Genomic DNA, 22,382 nt, shown 5'->3' with positions numbered 1-22,382 from the left:
GATTCTCCTACCTCAGCCTCTCGAGTAGCTGGGATTACGGGCGTGTGACACTGCACACAGCTAATTTTTGTATTTTTAGTAGAGATGGATTTTTGCCATGTTGCTCAGGCTGGTCTCGAACTCCTAACCTCAGTTGATCTGCCTGCCTCAGCTTCCCAAAGTGCTGGGATTACAGGCATGAGCCACCGTGCTGGCCCCAAAGCCTTTAAAAGAAATCCTCCTATAATGTTTACTGTGTGCGAGTCATTGCACTAAGTACTTTATATATGTTAACTCATTTAATCCCCCAATAATGTTATGTGGCCATTTTACGGTACCTACTTTCCAGACAAGGAAACTGAGGCACAGAAAGGCTAAGTAGCATGCCCAGCCACATACTGAGCTGACAATCAAGTCCAGGCAGTTTGCGGTTGGGGTCCACATGCAGTTCACATTTTCCTAATTCTGCAGCTGCTGCTTCTAGAGCATTTGTCATGTTAGAAGGGGGACAGGATGGAGTCAGAGAGAGAGGGGGGAAGCTGGGACTACAGGGTCAGGGCACAGCGCCAGCTCCAGGGAGACCAGAGAGAGGCACATTCCCACAGCTACGTCTGAGGCTGACTCAGGAAGGCAGGTGACTGGTCAACTGTAGGAGTGAGGGAGAGCTTAGAGAGTGGGTGGCTGAGATCTCTATGCTAAGGTGCCTGGGTGGTACCTTTCACTGGGACCAGCAGAGGGCTGGGAATAGAGGCTTGGGAGAGGTGGTTGGGGAGGGAAGATGACGATCAATATTTCTGATGAGGCAACAGAGTGACATGGGGTGGGCTTGGCCAGGACCGCCGGCTCTGCCACTCACCAGCTGTGTGACCTCAGAGATGTTACTCAATCTCTCTGGACAGGTTACAACAACTAAAATGAGGGAGAAGGCTGGGCGTGGTGGCTCACGCCTATAATCTCAGCACTTTGGGAGGCTGGGGTGGGAAGGTCACTTGAGGCCAGGAGTTTGAGACCAGCCTGGGCAACATAGTGATATCCTGTCTCTTAAAAAAATAAAATAAGGGAGAAATAACAGTACCTTTCTCATGGGTTTGTTGCTAGGGTTAAAGCAATTTTCACATTCAAAGTGCTTAGAATAGTGTCTGACACGTACTGGGATGAGAAAGGCCCAATAAATGCTGGCATAATTATTGAATTTGCACTCCTTTTCAAATGTGGGTTTTTGTTCTTGTTGGTGTTTTTTAAGAGAGTCTTCCTCTGTTGCCCAGGCTGGAGTGCAGTGGCATAATCTCAGCTCGCTGCAACCTCCGCCTCCTGGGTTCAAGTGATCCTTGTGCCTTGGTCACTTGAGTAGCTCAGATTATGGGCACACTCCACCACACCTGGCTAATTTTTGTATAGTTAGTAGAGATGGGATTTCACCATGTTGTCCAGGCTGGTCTTGAACTCCTGGCCTCAAGTGAGCTGCCTGCTTCAGCCTCCCAAAGTGCTGGGATTACAGGCGTGAGCCACTGCGCCTGGCCTAAAATGTGGGTGTAATAATAGTTATAACTATTATTTATCGAGCCCAGTGCTAGGGTCAGCTGCTCCTGCATATTAATTCACTTTAATATTCAAAGAAATCCTGTAGGGTAGGTACTGTTTTCTCGCCTATTTTTTTTTTTTTTTTTTTTTTTGAGGCAGAGTCTCCCTCTGTCACCCAGGCTGGAGTGCAGTTGTGCGATCTTGGCTTACCGCAACCTCCGACTCCCTGGTTCAAATGATTCTCCTGCCTCAGCCTCCTGAGTAGCTGGGACTACAGGCATGTGCCACCATGTCCAGCTCATTCTTGTATTTTTCTTTTTTTTTAAGATGGAGTCTTGTTCTGTTGGCCAGACTGGAGTGCAGTGGCACGATCTCAGCTCACTGCAGCATCCGACTCCCAGGTTCAAGTGATTCCCCTGCCTCAGCCTCCCGAGTAGCTGGGACTACAGGCATGCACCACCACGCCCGGCTAATTTTTTATATTTTAGTAGAGGCAGGGTTTCACCATGTTGGCCAGGATGGTCTCGATCTCCTCACCTCATGATCCACCTGCCTCGGTCTCCCAAAGTGCTGGGATTATAGGCTTGAGCCGCCCGGCCCTCATTTTTGTATTTTTAATAGAGATGGGATTTCACCATGTTGGCCAGGATGGTCTTGATCTCTTGACCTTGTGATCCACCTGCCTGTGCCTCCCAAAGTGCTGGGATGCCAAGCATGAGCCACTGCGCCAGCCTCATAGCCTTGTTCTAGGTGCTGCCATGAGCCTACTCATTTACTCTTCTCAATGACTCTATGAAGAAGGTACGATTATTGTCTCTGGTTCAGAGATGAACAAACTGAGGTCAACAGATGCCTGGGGGCTCACCCTGATCCCCTCACTGGGCTGGTGCACTCACCCCCAGCTGCTAGGAGTAAGATCTGGGAGGTTAGGTGACCCCTCGCCAACCTCTTGGAAGTGACCCACAGCCAGTGACCAACTCATGGGCATGCACAGAGGCTAGTCCCCTCCTTCAAGGGAGCATGATTCTGTGGTTCAGTTTATGCTCCACATCCTCCCACAGATTAGGCTGAGCCTGGACTTCACCTGAGACCACATCCTTGTTTAACTTTTTCCTCCTTCCTTTTAAAATTTAATTTATTTTACTTTTTTTCTAGAGGTGGGATCTCACTATATTACCCAGGTTGGTCTTGAACTCCTGGCCTCAAGAGATCTGCCCTCCTCCACCTCCCAAAGTGCTGGGATTACAGAGGTTAGCCACACCATGCCCAGCCTTTCCTCCTTCCTTTTATTTTTCTATTTTCTCCTTTTCCTACACATTCCAAATCCTCCTTCCTTATCCCACTTTCCCTGCAGACTTTTCCTAACGAAATCCTCTCAATGTTTTGTGAGCCCTTCAATATATCCCTGCCTCAGGCTCTGCCTCCAGGAAACTGAACTTAAGACACTAAGGCACAGAAAACTGTGCAGCAGCCAACCAGCAAGTGGCTGGGCAGGATTCGAACCCTGGAAGCCTGTGCTCCCAACACACCACTGCCCCTCGGAGCAGGGGCCTGGCTGGGTGGACAGGTTGAAGGCAGGTGGCTCTCACCGGTAGTTGCAGGGCTCAGCTCCGAAGAGGCAGGCCAGGATCATCTGCTCGCCGGGATAGCTCATCTCCACCAGCTCCTGCTGCGGCACCTGTGCAAAGATGTTGGTGGCCTGCAGGATGTACCACTCTGTCACTGCCTGGGTGGCGCTGGTGAAGTTCCGGAAGGTGCACTGGGTCCCGTTGAGGCTACACTGTGGAGGCCAAGAGGGGTTGTTGTGGGTGGTGTGGGAGCTGCTGGCAGGACCCCAGCCACTGCTTGACGGCCCTAGCAGGGCAAGGGCGGTGCTCTGCCAGCCGCCCTTCTGGCTGCAACTTGGTGGTGGGAAGTTCACACTCACGCTCATGCATGCTCAAGGGCTGTGCGCCTCATACACAGCTGTGTGCCGGTCACAAGATCCCCTCATTAGGCTGGTGCACCCACCCCCAGCTGCTGGTGGTGAGGCCTGGGAGGTTAGGAGACCCCTCATCAACCTCTTGAAAGTGACCCACAGCCCGTGACCAACTCACAGGCATGCACAGAGGCTGGTCCCCTCTTTCAAGGAAGGGCGGCTCAGTGGTTCACTTTACAGCCACCAGCCTCACCCCCACATGTACCATTATGCATGAGCAAAAACACACACGTGGTCATGTGTGCAGAGGCATGCACAGAAGACGCCCTGTCTCTGACATCCACAGCCTCATGTCACTGTAACACACGTCCATCCAACCCCGAACCCCATATACACAGATTCACACAAGTGGCTGCAACACCCATGCTCACGTGGACACACACACACACACACACACACACACACACACACACACACACACACACAGCGTTCTGATTCCTTTTCCAGACTCTCCCCGAGACTTTCAGATGCAGCTCCCCTGGAGGCCATGGAGACCAAGAAGAAACTCAACACACAGGAAACACTGCCTCCCGTGTGTTCTGGGAAAGACACAGACCCAGTCACTTGAGCCCAGCACGGGGTGCAGGGCCACCTTCCACCCGGTCACAGCCGGCTTCTCATGACATCCAAGTCACCACGCAGACTTGGCCCTGGGACTCTGGCCTTGGCCACGAGACTGCTGCTGGTTCTCCCTGCTGGAACCCAGGAGACCGGACAGAGAAGCTTCCCCTGGCATTCTTACACCACACTTCCCAACACACCCGGCCAGCCCATTCCTGGGGGCCTCCCTGCCTCCCCTGGGGGAGCTAATGGCAGTCCTTAATCCTCACTCTGTTCCAGGCTCTGTTCCCAGGGCCTTACATTTATAACCCCATTCAATCTTCACAGCAACACTAGGAAGTAAGTATTATTGTTATGCCCACCATCATGAAGAAATTGAGGCCCAGCAGGTTAAGGAAGGTGTGTCCATGGCAGTTTCCCAATATGACACTGGCTAGTTTGTGTGGAGAGGTGGGGGGCAAAGCAGTTGTGGAAGTCATGATGCCATGAGTGTGAGCAGCAAGGCAGTGGCACCCCCTCTGGGGAGTGTATGGTCCCCTCCTGGATCCCCATCCAAGACGGATCATCAGAATCACCCGGGAGCCTTTTGTCAATACAGATTCCCAGGCCTGGGCCCAGAGCTGCTCACTCAGATTCTGCAGGAATGGGGCCTAGGGATGTGTATTGTGACAGAGCTCCCAAGGGATTGATCCTGAGACAGAGACGGGGGACCTTCTCCTCACTTCTAGGCTTAAGAGCTAATGGCATCCCAGCCTCCCTGTGCAGGGCAGCTGTTTCTTGGCATCTGACTGTACTGTAAAGCTGTGGCCTTTCCCCTGCCCAATATTTATGCCCCTATCTTTTGATAACAAGACTTCCCCCTTGCTCAGCCCATGTGGTCTCACAGAGGTTGACATGACTCCCAATTCCAGGGCAAATGACCCAGGACTGGCCAATCATGAGAGCCTATGCTGTGGCCCACATAATTGGTTTGGGGTGAGCATGTGACCTAACAAGTCCTCTCAGGGATCTTTGCTGGGACTATAGGGAAAGAGCTCTTTTTCTGGGGTGACTGCTAAGCAAGGGCACGGAGGGGACCCTCCATATGGAGAGATCTTACCTGAGAGTGAAGTTATTCGAGAGAAAATTTGACCCAAGATGGAGAAAGATTCCTAATGACCTCATTAGAATACCTGGATCCAGCCTTGCCTGAATGCAGTGTATGTCTGGACTTCTTAGTTATGTGAGCCAATGAATTCCCTGTTTTGCTTGAGCTAGTTTGAGCTGGATCACTTATACCAAAAGAGTCTTGACTAACATGCCAGCAATTTCTATATTTTAAAAAGCTCTGCAAACAAGCAAAACAGACTCTGGCTTCCATCTTGTCTTTCCTCCAGCAAGACTCAAGTAATTACAGAAAAGAAACACCCATCAGCCTCACTGAGTGGGGCCCATTGCTTGGCATGTGCCCAGGGACCACTTACTAGTCTCATGGCCATTTTGCACCCCTGGGCATTACAGATCTTTTCTGATGCTGAGCTGTTTGACGAGCCATTGTGTCTATCTCCAAAGAGGTCAAGGACCACGGGGTGGTGGTGGTTCCGCTCATCAATAAGGACCAGTGGTGTGTGGTTCCAGATGGAGGAGTTCAGGGCCCTGGTGGCATTGGCATGGCCCAGCTCAGGAGCTAGGATGCTCTCCAGGACAGCTTCCATCAGCTCATCCAGGTCCTTCAGCAAATGCTTGACTTTGGAATACCTGGATGGGGAGAGGGCTGGTTAGGGGGAGGGATGAACATCTGTAAAGCAGAGCTGCAGAGATCTGGGACCCACTCTGCAGCAGTCTGTTTTCACATTGCTGTACAGATACTACCCGAGACTGGGTGATTTATAAACAGAAAAGGTATAATTGACTCACAGTTCCGCACGGCCGGAGAGAGGTCTCAGGAAACTTACAGTCATGGCAGAAGTTGAAGGGGAAGCAAGGCACATCTTACATGGCGGCAGGAGATGGGAGGAGGGAGAGGGAGAGAGAGAGAGAGAGAGAGAGAGAGAGAGCGAGAGAGAGAGAGAGCGCAGGCACAGGGGAGTCTGCCACTTTTAAACCATCAGATTTTGTGAGAATTCACTCACTATTATCAGAACAGCATGGGGGAAGCTGCCCCTATGATCCAATCACCTCCCACTGGGTCCCTCCCTCGACACATGGGGGTTACAATTCGAGAATGAGATTTGGGTGGGGACACTGAGTCAAACCATATCACACTCTTACTCCAGCATGGCTGCCACTATGTGTAAGAACACCCCACCTAAGCACCCACACATGCATCCACGTGTCCTTTCACCACCCATGCAGTCATTCATTCACCAATTTTTAATGAGCACCTACCATGTGCCAGGCATTGTGCAGGGCACAGATGATACAGTAGCAAACAAGAGGGACCTGGTCTCTTTCCTTATGAATTCATATTTGAGTGAGGAAGAATTGTAATGGCTTGTGGTTACTGATAACTTACCACGTGCCAGGTGCTAGGTGCTTTCCAGGTCTCATTTACTCTTTGCCACAATTCTGTTACCATCCCCACATATAGATCAGGAAACTGAGGCTCCAGGAATTGGTATGATTTTGCAAGCTCACTCCACTGATAAGGGGCAGACTGAGCTTAGAATCCGGGTTTGGTGGGTTCCAGTGGGTATGGGGGTTCTGAGATCTACCTCCCAGGAGGGAGCAACTTTGGGAATAAGAGCCAGTTTCAGGAGACAGAAAATGATGGGACTGTGAGGCTGGCTCCAATGTCTTCCCTCAACCCTGAGGAGCTCCCATGTTGGAAATGGTGACCAGTGAGAGATGGATCTATCAAGGAGTATCTCCACCAGAGTCCATGGGGGCCCAGGCCCTGCACCCCAGTCACTTCATACCCAATTTACTGAAGACCCTGCCTCAGTGTCAGGTCATTGGGGCTGCAAGTGCCATCTCTGGCTGGAGGACTTCCTGCAGGAGCATTAAATTCTGGACAGAGGCCAAGGTCCCGGTACAAAGGTGTACAGCAGCCGGAGCCAACATTGGCCTTTGATGCCAGTTCCCAGTCCATTAAACCTGTGTACACAGGAAGAGGAGGATCGGGAAGGGTGGCATCTGTGTAGATGGCAGTGTTATTACAGCCTAGATGTCCATAGCTGCTGGGAAGCTTGGTGGGTCACTTCGTGAGCTCTGGGTTTGAATCCTGGCATGGCACTTAATATCTTGGGCAATTTAACTTCTCTGAGGTTCTGTTCTCTCATCCACAAAACAGGGGGATAAAAATAAGTACCCCAGAGAATCTTTGGGAAGATTCAGTGAGGTGCTGCTTATAAAGTGCATAGATCAGTGCCAAGATGGAGTGCTGTCATTCCTGTTATTATTAAAGGCTCTCTTGAGCCACTCTGAGAACACACCAAAGCAGGAATAGCCCTATTAATAGAAAGAAGGAACATTCTAACAATTGGGAAAGTAATCACTGCATATGAATTCTCTTCCAGGACGTTCTTTCCTTTTAAAAACAGAGATGCTGTCTCATCATGTTGGCCAGCTGGTTTCAAACTCCTGGCTTCAAGTGATCCTCAAACTTCAGCCTCCCAATGCACTCTGATTTCAGGCGTGAGCCACTGTGCCTGTGCCTGGTCAGGACTTCCTCTTTGTTTTTTTTTTCTTTTCTTTTTTTTTTTGAGATAGAGTCTTGCTCTTTCACCCAGGCTGGAGTGCAGTGGCAAGATCTTGGCTTATTGCAACCTCCGTCTCTCGGGTTCAAGCGATTCTCCTGCCTCAGCCTCCCAAGTAGCTGGGATTACAGGCATGTGCCAGCACACCCAGCTAATTTTTGTATTTTCAGTAAAGACGGGGTTTCACCATGTTGGGCAGGCTGGTCTCGAACCTCTGACCTCGGGTGATCTGCCTGCCTTGGCCTCCCAGAGTGCTGGGATTACAGTCGTAAGCCACTGTGCCAGGTCAGGACTTTCTTTTTCATAAGAATGTTTTCTGTGACTCAGCCCTTCTTTCAATTCCTTGAATGCACCAAGCTTCTCACCAGCTGCACCTGCTACATCCACCACTGGGGGCACTCTCTCACTCCACCTGGCCAACTTCTATCATTCATTAGGGCACTTAAAAAAAAAAAAAGTTTTTGGATTGACTCTGTCTCTCCGCAACCCTAACTAGGTTGGTTCTCCTCATGTGTCCCCTTCACAGGCCTTGCCATCAAGCAGAGAAAGGGCAACCTGGAAGAATGGTTAAAAAGTAGCAGAGTTCATGTCCTTTGCAGGGACACGGATGAAGCTGGAAGCCATCATTCTCAGCAAACTGACGCAAGAACAGAAAACCAAACACAGCATTTTCTCACTCATAAGTGGGTGTTGAACAATGAGAACACGTGGACAAAGGAGGGGAACATCACACACCAGGGCCTGTTGGCGGGGATGGGGGCTAGGGGAGGGGTGGCAGGGGGTGGTGAGCTAGGAGAGGGATAGCATTAGGAGAAATACCTAATGTAGATAACGGGGTGATGGATGCAGCAAACCACCATAGCACGTATATACCTATGTCAACAAACCTGCACTTTCTGCACGTCTACCCCAGAACTTAAAAGTATAATAATAATGATGATAATAATAATAAAAGTAGCAGCTCTGGAATCACGTTGGGCCTGGGTTCAAATCCCACAGTGGTCCACTGTGTGTCTCCAGGTGAGCTCACTTACTCCTCTGAACCTCCATCTCCTCACCTGTAAACAGGGCTGTGACAGTAGTTCCCATCCCTAGGGTGGTTGTGTGGATTAGAATGACATCAATTACCAAAGAACACTGAACACAATGCCTGGCATGTCATAAGCATTTGTTGAGAGTTGTTTTATTAATTAATTAATTAATTAATTAATTTTTTTTTTTTTGAGAAAAGGTCTCGTTCTGTTACCCAGGCTGGAGTGCAGTGGTACGATTTCTCAGCTCACTACAATCTCTGCCTCTTGGGGTCAAGCAATTCTCCTGCCTCAGCCTCCTAAGTAGCTGAGATTACAGGCATTGCCTGCATTTTTAGTAGAGACGAGGCTTCACATGTTGCCCAGGCTGGTCTCAAACTCCTGACCTCAAGAGATCCGCCCACCTCAGCCTCCCAAAGTGCTGGGATTACAGGTGTGACCCACGGTGCCCCGCCAAGTCGTTTTATTTTTTTTTATCATCATAATGATAATGAATTCGGTATTTGTGGGGACAACTTTGTTGGGCCTGTTTTCTCTGTAGGCTTTGAAGAGGACAGGGACTCTGTTTTGTTCACTGCTGTATTTGTGGTGCTTTGAACACTGCCTGGCACATAATAGGTGCTCCATAAACATGTGTGGAATCCATAAATAGGCATTTACCTGCCTAAAGACAGGGGCTGCCCAAGGTTCTCTGTAAGCCTAGGAAATGCATGATTTTTTTATTTTTAAGAGACAAGATCTGGCTCTGTTGCCCAGGCTGGAGTGCAGTGGCATCTTCTTGTTTTTATTTTATTATTATTATTATTATTGACATGGAGTTCTGCTTTTGTTGCCCAGGCTGCCATACAGTGATGTGATCTTGGCTCACCGCAATCTCCACCTCCCAGGTTCAAGCGATTCTCCTGCCTCAAGCTCCGGAGTAGCTGGGATTACAGGCATGCACCGCCACCCCTGGCTAATTATTCTGTATTTTTAGTAGAGATGGGGCTTCTCCATGTTGGTCAGGCTGGTCCTGAACTCCTGATCTCAGGTGATCAGTCCGCCTCAGCCTCCCAAAGTGCTGGGATTACAGGTGTGAGCCACCACTCCTGGCCTGTTTTTATTTTCAATTAATTATATTTTCTTAGCTTTGACTTGAAACTCAAGCGGTGCCTCCTCAGCCCACTGCAGCCTTGATCTCCTGAGCTCAGGCAATCCTCCCACCTCAGCCTCCTAAGCAGCTCAGACCACAGACATGCATCACCACATCTGGCTAATTTAAAATATGTATAAACATATATATATATATATATATATATATTTATAAGTGGCATCTTGCTGTGTTGCCCAGGCTGGTCTGCAACTCCTGGCCTCAAGGGATCCTCCTGTCTTGGCCTCTCAAAGTGCTGTTATTACAGGCATAAGCCACCACACCTGGCCAAAAGTTTATGAAGTTTGAATCTTAGTTGCTGCAAAAGGATGAAAACAAATGGAAAGAAAGAGAGGAGAAGAAAGAGAAAGAAGGAAGGAAAAAGGAAAGGAAAAGAAGGGAAGTAAAAGGAAGGAAGGAAAAGTAACAAAGAGAAAGGAAGGAAGCGGAGAAAGAGAAGGAGAGAAAGAAGAAAGGAAAGGAAGGAAAGGAAAGTTGGAAGGGAAGAAAAGAGAGAAAGAGAACAGCCTGTGTGCTGAGGCCAGCTGTGTACTCAGGGAGCACCTACTTGAAGGGACTGGCATTGCAGATGGTGACGGCAGGGAAGTCCATGGTCTTGAAGCCTACGGAGAGGGACACACTGACCTCCCAGCTCAGGTAAGTCTTGATGAAGATGCTCCACTGCCAGCAGACGAGGGCGGCAAAGAGCAGGGTGATCAGGAACCACACGGCCTTCTTCTTGGGCCCCTCGCAGATGATGCGCTTGGGGCCGTGAGTGTTAGTGTTGTCACAGTACCACACCAGCAGCTCCTTGTACGTGTAGCCAGGGCCCTTCTGCAGCCGGTGCAGGCACTTCAGCAGGTATTTCTTCACATGCATGGTGGTACCTGCAGAGAGACGCGGGGATGCACATCAGTTGGGACACCAACCTTGCCTGCAAGGATGTCCCAGTCACATCCAGGAACTGGGTGGCACGTCCCAGTCCTTTCTCCCTCTTGACCTTCCTTCTTCCCTCCCTCCCTTTTTTCCTTCTTTTCTTCCTTCCTTTGGCTATCCATCATCAATCCATCCATTCATCTAATCAACCAAAACGCATTTAGAGAGTGCCTACTGTATGCCAGGCACTCAAATGGTAACTTCTGGACTCATTGAGAAAAATGGACAAGGTTTTTTGGCCTTTGGGAATTTATAACCTAGTGAACAAGTGACTTAAACTCTCAGTTCGGGTTCTCTGTGCATAACATGTGGTGTAGCAAGTCCTCAAACAACATCATTTTGTTCAATGTTTTATTGTAATGTTGATGAGAAAAGAAAGTAGATTCCCAGCCAGGGCCGCTGTCTATATGGAGTTTGCATGTCCTCCCATGGTGTGTCTGCATGGTCCCAGGTGAGTGAATGTGACTGTGTGGATGCTCTGCAATGAAATGTGGTCTGTACGGGGTGGGTTCCTACCTTGTGCCCTGAGCTGTGGAGATAGGCTCTGACCACTGTGACCTTGAACTGAATAAGTGGGTAAATAATGATCTTACTTGTTTTTATTAATCTTTCTTTTTCTTTTTTGAGATAGGGTCTCACTCTGTTACCCAGGCTGGAGTGCAGTGGTGCAATCACGGCTCACTGCAATCTCTACCTTCTAGACTCAAGTGATCCTCCCAGCTCAGCCTCCTAAGTAGCTGGGATTACAGGCAGGCACAACCATACTGGTGATTTTTTTTTTTTTTTTTTTTTTTTGGAGACAGAGTCTCTGTCTCAAAGCTGCACTCCAGGCTGGTCTACTTTTTGTAGAGATGGGGTTTCTCCATGTTGCCCAGGCTGGTCTCAAACTCCTGACCTCAAGGGATCCACCCACCTCAGCATCCCAAAGTGCTGGCATTACAGGCGTGAGCCACTGCGCCTGATCTTAATCTTCCTTAAATGTATGTGTAGCTCATATTTATTTTAATGTTTAATATTTGAAGCATTTTGGTCTTTATTTAAAAATTTGGTAACTTTTTTTGTGACCAGAAATAGACTGTAGGAGCTTAACTCTTGTAGACATCAATTAGCCTATGGTGAAATTGATTTCATTATACATCATTTCGCCTAGAGTTGCAGTTTCCAAGAACATATCAACGATGTTAAGTGAAGACTTACTGTAATAATTACATCTAACCTATAGGATTGCTGAGAGGGTAAAATTCGGTGATGCACAGGAAGTGCTATATACTGAGCCTAGCACAGGTCAAATCCTCGGTAAACCAGTTACCAGTGTCACTGGCTGTCAGTGGGTAAGACAGGTGTTAAACAAAGAATCCATCAAAAACGCAGAGCTATGAAACATGATAGGAAAGATTGGGACTCCATGCCCTGAGACGCTAGAGGCACTAAAGGGTGTTGGTTTAGAATAAGGACTCTGTAACCAAATTGTCTGGCTTTCTGTTTGTTTGAGACAGGGTCTCACTCTATCACCCAGGCTGGAGTGCAGTGGCATGATCATGGTTCACTGCAGCCTTGAACTCCTGGCAAATGGCTGGCTTTGACGCTCCGCACTGCCGCTTTCTAGTTGTGTGACTTTGAGCAAATCTCAGTTCTTCAGTTTCCTTATCTATAAAATGAGGATAGTTACAGCTTCCGCCTGATAAGGGTGTTGTGGAGGCTGGCTGCATGAAAATACGGAGAGGGCGGATTCCTGCCTGGCACCTAAGTGTCAGCAATTGTTATTAGAAAACGGAGGCTTGACTAGGTCTGGGAGTCCTTGGAGAAGTGATGGAGGAGCTGAGGTGAAAGGATAGGAGAGGAGAGGGGAAGGGGGAAGGCTGAAGTGGGGAGGGAGCCTGCAGGGGTGAGCAGGGCCAGGCCACACAAGGGCTTGTGGATCGTGTTAAGGATTAGGGTTTCAATCCCAAGAGCACCTTAGCCACCTGAGTAGCTGGGACTACAGGTGTTTGCCACCATACCCAGCTAATTTTTGTATTTTCAGTAGAGACAGGGTTTCGTCATGTTGCTCAGGCAGGTGTCGAACTCCTGGCCTCAAGTGATCCACCTGCCTCAGCTTCCCAAAGTGCTGGGATTACAGGCATGAGCCACTGTGCCCATCTTCAACTCTATTCTCTGATAGGAATTAAACTCTATGTGCCTGCCCAGGCCATCACGGCTGTAAGAGAATGTTCACAGACTAACTCCACTCCTAACTTTCCCCAGAAGGTCCATTCCCTGCTCTGAAATAATAAAATAATAACAGTTAGTGTAATAGCAACCACAAGAGCAACATCAAAGTACTAAATGTTTGCCGTGACCCAGGCATATGGGTCTTGTATAGTCTAGCACCCCAAAACCACATAGGTGAACAACACATTAGGTTCCAGGAGGTTGTTGTAGAAGAAATAAAGGGGCCTTAGAGTGTCTACCCTTTTCTATTCTCATGTAATCATTCTGATTTAGTTAAGGAGAACGTCTCAACATGGCACCAATGGGTCTTTAACACCCCTCCAGCCCTTGTTCATCTCCAGGTTTAACAATGAGGCCTCAGGCTCAGAATCAGGTCAGACTATAGTATCTAGTTAGAATGGGCAACATTGTATTCACCGGGCTCATTTTTAAGAGCCACCTTCTATTCTACTTATAGCAACAGCTACTGACTTTTGCTTTATGTTCATAAATGCGCTTTAAGTAAAAAAAAGGAAATCGATTTAAAGAAAAATGTTTAAGTAAACAACAATATTACATGTAGCAAAAGTTGTTACCATGGTAGGCAAATTGTAACTGCGTTGTAAATGTGTTGAGTATTGGCTGAGCCTCTAACAAGTTTGGCCCCTTGGGTCATTAGCCAAATAAAACTCGCTAAGGCTGCAAACAACTTTATGATGTTCTGGTCAGATTCCACCCCCAAGGTGATAGATGGTCTGTGTTTGGAATGTATACACACTTTACGGAGAAGGGATTGAATCAGTGTACACCTTAACCCAATCCAAACAAGTAAAGTAGAGATTGAGTTCATGTGTGCAGACAGAAAGAGACACCAATTGTCATGCTCCAGAGAGTCACAGATTGCTGACTAGACATTGGCCCTGAATGTTCCTGATAGCAAATGCAAAAACAATAAATGTGGACAACTGTTTCGGTTTTCTTATGAGACAAAACATCTGCTCACTCTCAATGGCAATTTTTTTCCCCGAGATTTGGCTTACGTAGCCCAGAGTCCTTGTGGATAATAGGGAGCCCAGCCCTGTGTGTGCCTCTACTTACTGTTTTGACAAAAGACACATAAATCCTATTGGGTTTGCAAAACTTCTTTGTTCTTAGCACAGTATTGCATTTTTTTTTTTTTTTTTGAGACAGAGTCTTGCTCTGTGGCCCAGGCTGGAGTGCAGTGGCATGATCTCGGCTCACTGCAACCTCTGTCTCCTGGGTTCAAGTGATTCTCCTACTAAAGTCTCCCAGGTAGCTGGGATTATAGGCGCAAGCCACTGCACCGAGCTAATTTTGTATCTTTAGTATAGACAGGTTTCACCATGTTGGCCAGACTGGTCTTGAACTCCTGACCTCATGTGATCCGCCCACCTCTACCTCCCAAAATGCTGGGATTACAGTTGTGAGCCACCATGCCTGGTGCAGCATTTTGTTTGCCCAGGCTGGAGTGCTGTGGTGAGATCATGGTTCCCTGCAACCTTGACTTCCCACACTCAAGCAATCCCCACACCTTGGCCTCATGAGTAGCTGGGACTAAGGGCACATCACCACGCCCAGCTAATTTATTTTATTTGATTTTTTGTAGAAACCAGGGTGGTGGGCGTGGGGGAGGGGTGGTCTCACTATGTTGTCTAGGCTGGTCTCAAACTCCTGGGCTCAAGCAATCCTCCTGCCTCAGCCTCTCAAAGTGTTGGGATTACAGGTGTGAGCCACCACACTCAGCACAATTCCTCCTTTTAAAGATCAGCTTCAGTGAGATATAGTTCACATATCACAAAATTCACCCATCCATTTAAAGTGTAGAATTCACTGGATTTCAGTATATTCACATTGTTCAACCATCATCACAATCAATCTTAAAACATCTTTATTTCCCCTGAAAACTCCATGCCCATTGGGAGTTATTTCTCATTTCTCTCTCCACCCTTCTTCTCCCCATCAGAAACCATTAATCTATTCTCTGTCTCTCTAGATTTGCCTATTTTGGAAGCTTCATTCAAACCAAGCTTTTCCATCCTGCAGCCCGCAGGCCATAGGCAGCCCAGGATGGCTTTGAATGCGGCCCAAAACAAATTCATAAACTTTCCTAAAACATTATGAGATTTTTTTTTCTTAGCTCATCAGCTATTGTTAGTGTTACTGCATTTTATATGTGACCCAAGATAATTATTCTTCTGCCAATGTGGTCCAGGAAGCCAAAAATTTGGACACCCCCGATAAAAACAGAATTGCAGGCTGGGCACAGTGGCTCATGCCTGTAATTCCAGCAATTTGGGAGCCTTAGGTGGGTGAATCACTTGAGGTTAAGAGTTAAAGCCCAGGCTGGCCAACATGGTGACACCCTGTCTCTACTAAAAATACTAAATTAGCTGGGTGTGGTGGCAGGCACCTGTAATCCCTGCTACTCGAGAGGCTGAGGCAGGAGAATTGCTTGAGCCTGGGAGGTGGAGGTTGCAGTGAGCAGAGATCATGCCACTTCACTCCAGCCTGGGTGACAAGAGTGAAGCTCCATCTCAAAAAACGAACAAACAAAAAATGAAATTGCACAATATGTGATCTTTTCTGACTAGCTTCTTTCACTTAGTGTGTTTGCAAGGTTCATTCATGTTGTAGCATGTATTAGTGCTTCATTTCTTTCTATTGCTAAATAATATCCCATGTTACATTGAGACTATATTTTTTTTATCCATTCATCAGTTGATGGACAGTTGAGTTGTTTTTACTTTTTGGCCATTATGATAATACTGCTATGAAAGATCATGCATAAGTTTTGTGTAGAAGTAAGTAAGTTTCACTTCTCTTGCCTATATACCTAGGAGTGGTCTCGAACTCCTGACCTGGGTCCAATGGTAATTCTATGTTTAACCATTTGAGGAACTGTAAGACTTTTCCAAAATGGCTGCACCACTAAACAATTTCGCCCTGTGTATGAGGATTCTAATCTCTATATCCTCTCCAACACCTGTTATTCTCTATTTTAAAAAAATTATTCCAGCTACCCTAGTAGGGTGTGAAGTGGTATCTTACGCTGGTTTCAATCTGCATTTTCCTGACAGCTAATGATGTTGAATATCTTCTCATATGCTTATATATTAGCCATTAGATCCATTATATGGCCACTATATTTTCTTTGGAGAAATGTCTATTCAGATCCTTTGCCATTTTTTACCTGGGCTATTTACCTTTTTATTACTGAGTTGCAAGAGTTATTTGTATAGAATATACACAAGTCCCTTATCAGGTAGAATTTGCAAAAAAATTTCTTTCATTCTCTGGGTGCTGTCTTCTTACTTTCTTGATGGTGTCCTTTGAAGAATAAGTTTTTAAGTTTGATGATGCCAAATTTGTCTATATTTCTTTTTTTTTTTTTTTTTTTGAGCTTTGGTTTTATATCTAGGACTCTATAGCCTAATCCAAGGTCATGAAGATTTGTTTCTATGTTTTACTCTAAGGATTTTATAGTTCCAGCTTTTATATTTAGGTCTTTGATTCATTTTGAATTAATTTATGTATGAAGTATGAGATAGGAGTCTAACTTCATTCTTTTTCATGTAGTTATTCACTTTTCCCAGCACCGAGACTATTCTTTCTCCCATTTAATTGTCTTAGCACCTTGTCTGATTTTCTAACATTTAAATGAAAAGAAAATAAATGGAGAGCTATACCATGCTCATGGATTAGAAGACTCAATATTGCTAAGATGTCAATTAACCTCTAGAGTCAACTTACTCCTAATCTCTAGAATCTACTCAATTTCAATCAAAATCCCAGCAGAATTTTTGTACAAATTGACAAACTGATTCTAAAATTTATATGGAAAAGCAAAAGAACTAAAACTGCAAAATCAAAACAAAAACAGACACACATGCATGTGTACACATGCACACACACACACATCAAAACAAAATTTTAAAAAACATACAAAAATAAAAACAAAGTTGAAAGACATATCTATCTGATATCAACACTTGCTATAAGTTGCTTTTATCAGGACAGTGTGGTATTGGTGTAATGATAGATCTATTGCTCACTGGATCAGGGAGTTCTGATAGATCTGCAAATTTGCCAAGGTAATTCAATGAAAAAAGTGTAGTGTTGGCTGGGCATGGTGGCTCACACCTGTATTCCAGTACTTTGGGCCAACAAAGTACTGGGATCACTTGAGCCCAGGAGTTTGAGATGAGCCTAGGCAACATAGTGAGAACCTGTCTCAATTTAAAAGAAGAATTAAAATATAAAATAAAAAAGTGTAATATTTTCAATAAAAATGCTGAAACAAATGGTTGTCCATATATTTTTTAAAGTGAATCTTTTTTTTTTTTTTTTTTTTGAGATGTTTCGCTCTTTTGCCCAGGCTGGAGGGCAGTGGCGTGACCTCCCCTCACTGCAACCTTCATTTTCTGGTTTCAAGTGATTCTCCTGCCTCAGCCTCCTGAGTAGCTGAGATTACAGGCACCCAGTCACCTGCCACCATGCCTGGCTAATTTTTGTATTTTTAGTAGAGAGGTGTTTCACCATGTTGGCCAGGTTGGTCTTGAACTCCTGACCATGTAATCTGCCTGCCTCGGCCTCCCAAAGTGCCAAGATTACAGGCATGAGCCACTGTGCTCAGCCTTTAAAGTGAATCTTAACTCCTATCCCACACTATATACAAAAACTAACTTCAAATGGTTCATAGACCTAATAAGACTGTAAGATACCCTGAAGAAAGAATAGGAGAAAAATCGATGTAACTTTAGGCTATGCAAAGATCTTCAGATAGGACACTAAAATCATGAATCATAAAAATCTTACAAATTGTACTTTATTAGAATTAAAATCTTTTGCTTTTCAAAAGACATTGTTGGGAAAATGAGAGAGCAGCCTCCTGGGAGAAAATACTTGGAATACTTATGTCTGACAAAAATTTTGTATGCAGAATATAGGAAGAACTCTTACAACTAAATAATAAGACAAACAATTCAACAAAAAGTGGGCCAATGATTTGAATAGACATTGTAAAAGAAGAAATATGAATGGCCCATAAGCACATGAAAAAAAGCTCAACATCATTAGTCACTGGGGAAATGCAAATCAAAACCACAATGGGATATCACTTCACACGCACTAGAAGGACTGAGAGTATCTAGCGTTGGTGAGGATGTGTAGCAATCGGAATTCTCCTACACAGCTGTTTGGAATGCAAAATGGTATAGTCACTTTGGAAGGCAGCTTGATAAAGTTTCTTATAAAGATGCTGGGCGCGGTGGCTCATGCCTGTAATCCCAGCACTTTGGGAGGTTGAGTTGGGTGGATCACTTGTGGTCAGGGGTTTGGGATTCCCTGGGCAACATGGTGAAATCCCGTCTCTACTAAAAATACAAAAAAAATTAGGCGGGAGTGGTGCCCCATGCCTATAATCCCAGCTACTCAGGAGGCTAACAGGAGAATCACCTGAACCCAGGAGGTGGAGGTTGCAGGGAGCTGAGTGCAATTGTGCCATTGTACTCCAGCCTGGGTGACAGAGTGAGACTCCATCTCAATAATAAATCAATAAATCAATAAGTAAAGGAGGCCAGGTGCAGTGGCTCATGCCTGTAATCCCAGCACTTTGGGAGGCTGGGCCAGGAGGACTGCTGATCCCAGTAGTTTGAAGACCAGCCTTGGTAACATAGTGAGACCTTGTCTCTGTATTTAAAAAAAAAAAAAAAGTGAAATGGACACTTATCATATGACCCAGCAATTCCACTTTTACTTATCCACGAGAAAAACATACGTTTACACACAGAGTTGTACATATATGTTCGCTTATTCATAATAACCTCCACCTAGAAGCAATCCACATGCCCACCAACAGGGGAAGAAATAAATAAATTATGGCATATCCATAATGGGATTCTATTCAATAATAAAAAGGAACCAACTATTGATACATAAAACATGGATGTATATAAAAATATTATGCTGAGTAAAAGAAGCTAAACACATAAGAATACATACTAAAGAATTTCATTTTATGAAGCCCTAGAAAAGATGAATTAATTATAGTGACAGAAAGCAGATCAGTAAGTATCTGGGCCTTGGGTGAGTAGTGTATTGACTACAAGTTGTACACAGAGCCTTTTGGAGACGATGAAAATATTCTAGATCTTCAATGGGATGGTGGTTCATTAAATGCACACACTTGTGAAAACTCATCAAACAACATATTTAAAGTGGATGCATTCTATTATATGTAAATTACATCTCAGTAAAGTTTTAACAAAAGACTTTAATCCATTGCCATTTCAAAATGATGAGATTTCACATTTTTTTAAAATGTGGGTTTTCTTCCTCTTTTGAAAAGTCAGAAAGATGCCACATGACCATGTTCTGGTAGAGTTGAATAGCAGCTGCTCTCCTTGGATGGGTTACATGTTCCACAGTTCACCCCAATTCTTCCCATTCCATGCTGTCTTATACCCAGCCCTCTTTACTCATTTTCATTAGCTGCTCTGGCTCATGTGGACATCTGACTTTGTGACTCCTGTAAATTGCAGGTCAGACGCTTCCATTAAAATCCCCTGTACTTATTTTTGTAGCAAAACCTCAATTATCCAATATTACTGGGGAATATGAGTTCTGATAGCTGGATTTTTAAAGTTAATTGAAAGTTAACCTGAAAGTGGATTTGACTCTGGTTATTGAAAAATCTTGCATGTTTCTGCCTCTGCAAGGGCAACATGACTGACTCTTTGTTTTCAAGCACCTGGCCGGGGATAAGAGCCACAGGTGGGGTTTAGTGTCCAGGCCAGAAAAAGTGAAAGAGAGTTTCAGGGGAGCTGTCAGATTCTCTTCAGAAGCCAGGGCATACCTTAGACACAATTTCATTTATAAATTCAAATATTATGTGCATTCCCTGAACCAAGAGTTTGGTGTCTATTCCTGACTAAAAGAACCAGGGCTTCTTAGAAAAATAGTTGCTACCAGCTTTGGTGCAGGAAATGTACAAAATGAGCCTTTCTTTTTGATGTTGTGTTTTGGACACAGGGTCTCACTCTGTCATCCAGGCCGAAGTGCAGTGGTGTGATCACAGCTCACTGCAGCCTCAACCTTCAGGACTCCAGCAATCCTCATACCCGAGCCTCCTAAGTAGCTGGGACTACAGGTGTGTGCCACCATGCCCAGCTAATTTTTGTATCTTTTTTTTGGTAGAAATTGGGTTTTGCCATGTTGCTCAACTGGTCTTGAACTCCTGGGTTTAAGTGATCCTCCTGCCTTGGCCACCCAAAGTGCTGGGATTGTAGGTATAAGCCACCATGCCTGGTCTACATGTTTTAAATGTTGTTTAAAAGAAAAAAAAATATGTGACAAATATGTATGGGGCTTGCAAACCCTGAAATATTAACCATTTGGTACTTTAAAGAAGTTTGCTGATCTCTGATTTACAATGTCATATATATTTGTACTAAATAAAAAGAAACCTGGAGCCAGGCACAGTGGCTCATGCCTGTAATCCCAGCACTTTGGGAGGCCGGGGCAGGTTGATCACCTGAGGTCAGGGGTTCGAGACCAGCCTGGTCAACATGGTGAACCCCTGTCTCTACCAAAAACACAAAAACTAGCTGAGCATAGTGGCAGGTGCCTGTAATTCCAGCTACTTAGGAAGGCGAGGCAGGAGAATCGCTTCAACCCAGGAGGGAGGCAGAGGTTGCAGTGAGGAACCTGGGGCCAGGTGCAGTGGCTCATGCCTGTAATCCCAGTGCTTTGGGAGACTAAAGCAGGAGGATCACTGGAGTCCCAGAGTTTGAGATCAGCCTACGTAACATATTGAGACCCTTGCCTCTACAAAAAAATTACAAAATTAGCCGAGTGTGGTGGCATGTGCCTGTGGTCTCAGCTACTGGGGAGGCTGAGGAGGGAGGATGGCTTAAGCCCAGGAGTTGGAGGTTGCAATGAGCTATGATTATATCACTGCAAGCCTAGCCTGGGTGCCAGAACAAGACGCTGTCTAAAAAAATAATAAATAGTAGAAAGAAATACTTCAAATGGGTGTTTCAAGCAAATATTTATAAGCTTGATTTTGTTATTTCCCTCTAACTATCTGCTAATTCAATGTTTTCCTAAGCATTGATCACTTGTATACCACTTTTACAATTTTTGCTAAATCCGTGTAGCACTCATATTATTACTTAGTAGATAACATCACATCATTTCACTTTTTTCTTTTTTTTTTTTTGGCTAAAATAAACTCAACTTCTTCCTAGGTACTATGAATACAAAGCAATGTTACACCTGTGAAATAACATGTTTGATGTGCTAAGCCATTTTTTCCTAATACACATTAACATACTTTCTTAACTATTCAGAAAAAGGTTCCTCTGAGAATCATTGCTTACCGAGATTACCTTTGGGAAATGCCCTGTGAATTGTCTTTCACTGGCTGAAGCGTGTACTGGTCCAAGGACATATGCTCTCTTTCCAAGGCATTTCCTGGTGTGGCTCCATGTTGTCTTTTAAAGTATGTTGGGATAGGCATAATTATGCCCATTATACAGAGAATTTAATTAGAGCATAGAGGGACTTACCCACAGTCATGGTGAGTCAAACAGCAGGTCTCAAAATAGAAACCAGGTCGCCTGGCTTCCGGACACCTCTCACCTACTCACTCAGACGGGACACCTGACATCTTGCACCTGTTCTGGTGGGTGTTGGGGAAATCAGAAGTGGAGCAATGCAGCTGGCCGCATCCTCCATGTGCACCTATGAACCTCCTTTGCCCAAGGCTGTGGTTCCCCGACATCTAGGGGTGCTCCCAGAAAGCCAAACTCAGCATGACTAATGGAGACGATAGGAAAAGTGGCCTCCTCCACAGCCTTTTAGGAGGGGGAGATCTAAAGGTCTCATTTGAGCTGATCAGAAATGATGGATGTTGCTGAAGGATATAGTTAGTGAGAGCAAAGAAAGGGTAGAACAGCACATAAAGCTCACATGCATTTCTGTTAAAAAACAAACAAGCAGAGCACAGTGGCTCACACCTGTAATCCCAGCACTTTGGGAGGCCAAGGTGGGTGGATCATCTGAGGTCAAGAGTTTGAGACCAGCCTGACCAACGTGGTGAAACCCCATCTCTACCAAAAATATAAAATTAGATGGGTGTGGTGGCGGGTGCCTGTAATCTCAGCTACTTTGGAGGCTGAGGCAGGAGAATCGCTTGAACCCAGGAGGCAAAAGTTGCAGCAGTGAGCGGAGATCGCACCATTGCCCTCCAACCTGGGCAGCAAGAGTGAAACACTGTCTAAAAAAAGAAGGAAAGAAAAAGAAAGAAGAAAGAAAGAAAGAAAGAGGAAAGAAAGAAGGAAGGAAGGAAGGAAGGAAGG

The 22,382-nt window shown here is 45.6% G+C and overlaps 1 protein-coding gene across 2 annotated transcripts in view; it reads right to left on the bottom strand.

Moving 5' to 3' along the window:
* Positions 1-22,382, bottom strand: part of SCNN1B (sodium channel epithelial 1 subunit beta) — a 76,100-nt gene that overhangs the window by 23,373 nt on the left and 30,345 nt on the right. For both annotated transcript variants that reach the window (XM_032242944.1, XM_032242943.1), the window contains exons 2-4: positions 10,445-10,763; positions 5,503-5,776; positions 3,090-3,280 (exon numbers count right to left, since the gene is read on the bottom strand). In XM_032242944.1, the coding sequence (XP_032098835.1) occupies positions 3,090-3,280; positions 5,503-5,776; positions 10,445-10,755 (776 nt within the window). In that variant the 5' untranslated portion in view covers positions 10,756-10,763. The remainder of the gene's footprint in view (positions 1-3,089; positions 3,281-5,502; positions 5,777-10,444; positions 10,764-22,382) is intronic.

This window comes from Sapajus apella, unplaced genomic scaffold (assembly GCF_009761245.1).
Source record: "Sapajus apella isolate SASKATOON/1434 unplaced genomic scaffold, GSC_monkey_1.0 scaffold51, whole genome shotgun sequence".
Classification (NCBI taxonomy): Eukaryota; Metazoa; Chordata; class Mammalia; order Primates; family Cebidae; genus Sapajus; species Sapajus apella.
Note: the sequence above shows the minus strand (reverse complement) of the source record. Positions and strands in the feature narration are given on the sequence as shown.